Source organism: Pygoscelis adeliae, unplaced genomic scaffold, assembly GCF_000699105.1.
Source record: "Pygoscelis adeliae isolate BGI_AS28 unplaced genomic scaffold, ASM69910v1 Scaffold308, whole genome shotgun sequence".
Lineage (NCBI taxonomy): Eukaryota > Metazoa > Chordata > Aves > Sphenisciformes > Spheniscidae > Pygoscelis > Pygoscelis adeliae.
This window is the reverse complement of record NW_008825306.1, coordinates 3,409,479-3,413,328: the sequence shown is the minus strand read 5'-3', so window position 1 is coordinate 3,413,328 and position 3,850 is coordinate 3,409,479. Positions and strand designations below refer to the sequence as shown.

The 3,850-nt window shown below is 43.9% G+C and overlaps 1 protein-coding gene across 1 annotated transcript in view; it reads right to left on the bottom strand.

The window, feature by feature from the left end:
• Window positions 1-2,839, bottom strand: part of KCNK2 (potassium channel, subfamily K, member 2) — a 79,601-nt gene extending 76,762 nt beyond the window's left edge. The window contains exon 1 of the mRNA XM_009330196.1: window positions 2,534-2,839. Coding sequence (XP_009328471.1) covers window positions 2,534-2,722 — 189 coding nt within the window. The 5' untranslated portion in view covers window positions 2,723-2,839. The remainder of the gene's footprint in view (window positions 1-2,533) is intronic.
• Between the last annotated feature and the right edge of the window lie 1,011 nt (window positions 2,840-3,850).

Sequence of the window (3,850 nt, the reverse complement as noted above, 5' to 3'; positions counted from 1 at the left end):
TGTCTTTCTGGTCATGCCAAGATCGCTAGCGAAGATGGGCGCTAATGCTGATACAGGTATCTGTGCTCTGATAATTGTTCTGAAACTGTCATTTATTTTACACAGAACATCAAATGGGCATTGAATGCTGACAAAGTTTTTTTTTATTACCAATCTGTGCTTCTGGGTAGGGAATCATAAATGCTAAAATATCTAAGTACTCCAGAGCAAATTTCAACAGTTTTTGCCTTAAGGACCATCTCATAGATGATGTAAGACAATATTGCTTCAAAATTTCTATTTTTATCTTCACAAGAACAGGATCTGACCTAAAAATTTCATATGGGGACATTTATACTACCTGCAAGAGATTGTTTTAATAAAAATGTGCGTGTATATTTCTCTGAACGATTATCTCGCATTCTGCTAGTAAAACCACTGAAACATAGTTATTACACAGCATCGAAATTCATATCGACAGCAACTCAGGCATGCCTAGCCAGGACACATGGAGACAGGAACTGCCTGACAGTCATTTAAGGGGTGGTAGTTTTGGAACACATTTCAGCAACAAGGCAGGGGAGAAATCATAAAATACAAGACATTTTCCCAGTTTGCCTTCAAAATTCAGAAGCAGTGTGCCACAAAAATACCATCAGAGCTCTGCATTGAAAACTGCAAAAGAACCAGGTGTCCATGCTGATGCTCAAGGCAGATTGGTCTAGAGAGGTAAAATCAGCTTCCAAACTCCCAGCCAGATCTGCTGTCGAAAACCACCTCCAGAAAGCTTTGCTGCCCATGCAAGTGGCATGCTCCAGAGCTCCTGCTAGCAAGGGTCTGCACTCCCAAAGCCTGTGTCTTTCTGGTCATGCCAAGATCACTAGCGAAGATGGGCGCTAATGCTGATACAGGTATCTGTGCTCTGATAATTGTTCTGAAACTGTCATTTATTTTACACAGAACATCAAATGGGCATTGAATGCTGACAAAGTTTTTTTTTATTACCAATCTGTGCTTCTGGGTAGGGAATCATAAATGCTAAAATATCTAAGTACTCCAGAGCAAATTTCAACAGTTTTTGCCTTAAGGACCATCTCATAGATGATGTAAGACAATATTGCTTCAAAATTTCTATTTTTATCTTCACAAGAACAGGATCTGACCTAAAAATTTCATATGGGGACATTTATACTACCTGCAAGAGATTGTTTTAATAAAAATGTGCGTGTATATTTCTCTGAACGATTATCTCGCATTCTGCTGGTAAAACCACTGAAACATAGTTATTACACAGCATCGAAATTCATATCGACAGCAACTCAGGCATGCCTAGCCAGGACACATGGAGACAGGAACTGCCTGACAGTCATTTAAGGGGTGGTAGTTTTGGAACACATTTCAGCAACAAGGCAGGGGAGAAATCATAAAATACAAGACATTTTCCCAGTTTGCCTTCAAAATTCAGAAGCAGTGTGCCACAAAAATACCATCAGAGCTCTGCATTGAAAACTGCAAAAGAACCAGGTGTCCATGCTGATGCTCAAGGCAGATTGGTCTAGAGAGGTAAAATCAGCTTCCAAACTCCCAGCCAGATCTGCTGTCGAAAACCACCTCCAGAAAGCTTTGCTGCCCATGCAAGTGGCATGCTCCAGAGCTCCTGCTAGCAAGGGTCTGCACGCCCGCCGCCCTCTCCTGCTCTCCGGTGTCCCATCTCAGGCTCTGCAGCCCCAGCAGCCCCATGGCTACTGTTAATGAAGGGGTCAATCCTTGCCAACTCTTGGCTGTTCACTCCAGCCTCCCGTTTCACGGTCTCGTCCCCAGAACTGACATTATTTGGCAGCCCCTTGCCGTTCCCTGCAGTGCCACTGGAAATTCATAATGGGAACATGGGATTTAAGTTGGAGAGGGCCTCATAAGGCTCTGGATCTAGTTCTGTGCTAGTGCAAATAAATATTTCCTATGGTTCTGAGGCAGGTGACCTGCAAGGGTAAAGTCACGTTAGTAGGAACACACCGACGTACATCAGTTGTGGATGTGCCTTTAAGAAGCGGAGAAAATTGAAATTTAAGATTAAAATAGCAAGTCCGCGGTACTTTCCACTACTTAAAACAAAATCAATAAAAAGAAACATACAGCTGGAAGGAAAGCTAGCTTGATACAATCACTGTAAATTAGAAGTCCTTTAAGGCAATGGATGGTGTATTTTCTTCCTCGGAATTAGGCATTTCAAATATTGACAGACCTAGTAAGGCGCAATCGATATATCAATTCCTTTGTGAACTATTAATTATATATATTGCTGATGAGTAATCATTTAATTAGCTGCAGTGAAAAGGCTGTCTACCAAGCATACTGGACCTAAAAATAGCAATAGCTTTTCAACCACGAGGCTTTGCATGAAAATGCTGTTGCTCAACTTCTGGTCTTAATACTTGTTACAGCGCGCGGCCAGTACAGAGCTTTGCTAATAAGGTTTTTCCCCTTAATCGCAGCGGTGCTGCCATATACACTCTGTTCCTCTAAGGCATGGTGACACGGGTTTGGTGTGGATTACCTGAATCAGTTCATCAAGCTCTGTTGCATTCACACAGGAATGCTGAGATACAAACGTCTGCTTCTGAATCACAATGGTGGCTCTCTGGGAGGTCTCATGAGGCTGCTCCAGGGCTTTAAATACTGTTGCTCCAATTATTAAATACACGACTACCACCAGAAAGATTGTTGAGACTGTCTTCCATTTCATAACATTAATAGCCGAATCACTTTCCTCCCGTGAAGAGAGCACGGTAGGCTTGGTGGAAAACGATAATCTTGGTTTGGAGTTCTGAGTGGCCGATTTGGGATCCAGCAAGTCAGGTGCCGCCACTGGCAAAACAGAAGAAGAAAGTTAATTTTTACAGTGCTGCTCAGATTTCGTTAACTGAACTTCTTAGAGTTAGCCAAGAGATTACAGAAATTCTGTTGCTTCCAACCGGAATTCTTAAACTGTTGAATCTTTCACATAAACCCCCTGCCACGCTACAACGAAGCTGCTGCTCTGAGTAGTATTATCCACTTTACACACATTTGCAACATTTTCTATATGCGTCTGTCCCCTCCCGATATTCGATCGTTTCACAAACGCAGATTTCCCCTACGCTCTTGCATTTAATTTAGTGTAAGGTGGTATTTTGCTGCAGAGATTCTTTACATCCGCTGCTCTCTTAAGCACTGCTAAGCAGCTTTCCAGCTGTGTTGTACCTCAGCATTACAGAGGTAGCCGAAAAATACAAATCCTTCTTCCTCTCACCTATTTTGCCCTGCGCTCCGACCAACGCTCTCCGAGAACAGTTGCATGATCGCTTCCGAACTCCCCAGACACAGCCATTAAAACAATACGCCGCTCATCATACTGGTCTTAAAGTGTTAATTGCGTATCGATTACACCTTTCAGAAAACACCAGTAAAACGTATGTGTACTTACTGGAAAAATCACCCATTTGCTAAGGCGTGTATTTTTATTTACAGCTGCAAAAACCCACCGGGTTAGGAAAAGAGCAGCTGAGCGTGTTATCAAGTATCTCGATAACTCACGTGACTACCAGCAACTACAGGGGCACTAAAAAAGAATCCGCCACATCGAGTGCAGGTAAAGGTCCCCCGGGGGAAGACGGCCACAGCCGTTGGCCGCACGAGCTATATTTAAATTGTTTTGAGTTACAAGTACATTTTGAACGGCCACGACACCGCTTCCCGCCGCCGGTGGGAAAAGCCCAGATCTAAATCCAGAGGAAAGTCTCCCTCCGGACGGCGGAGGTGGGACGCGTCCCCAGCAGGGGTGCTGGTGGCGGTGGCGCTCGGCAGGGTCACCTCCTGGGCACCCGCCGGGCTC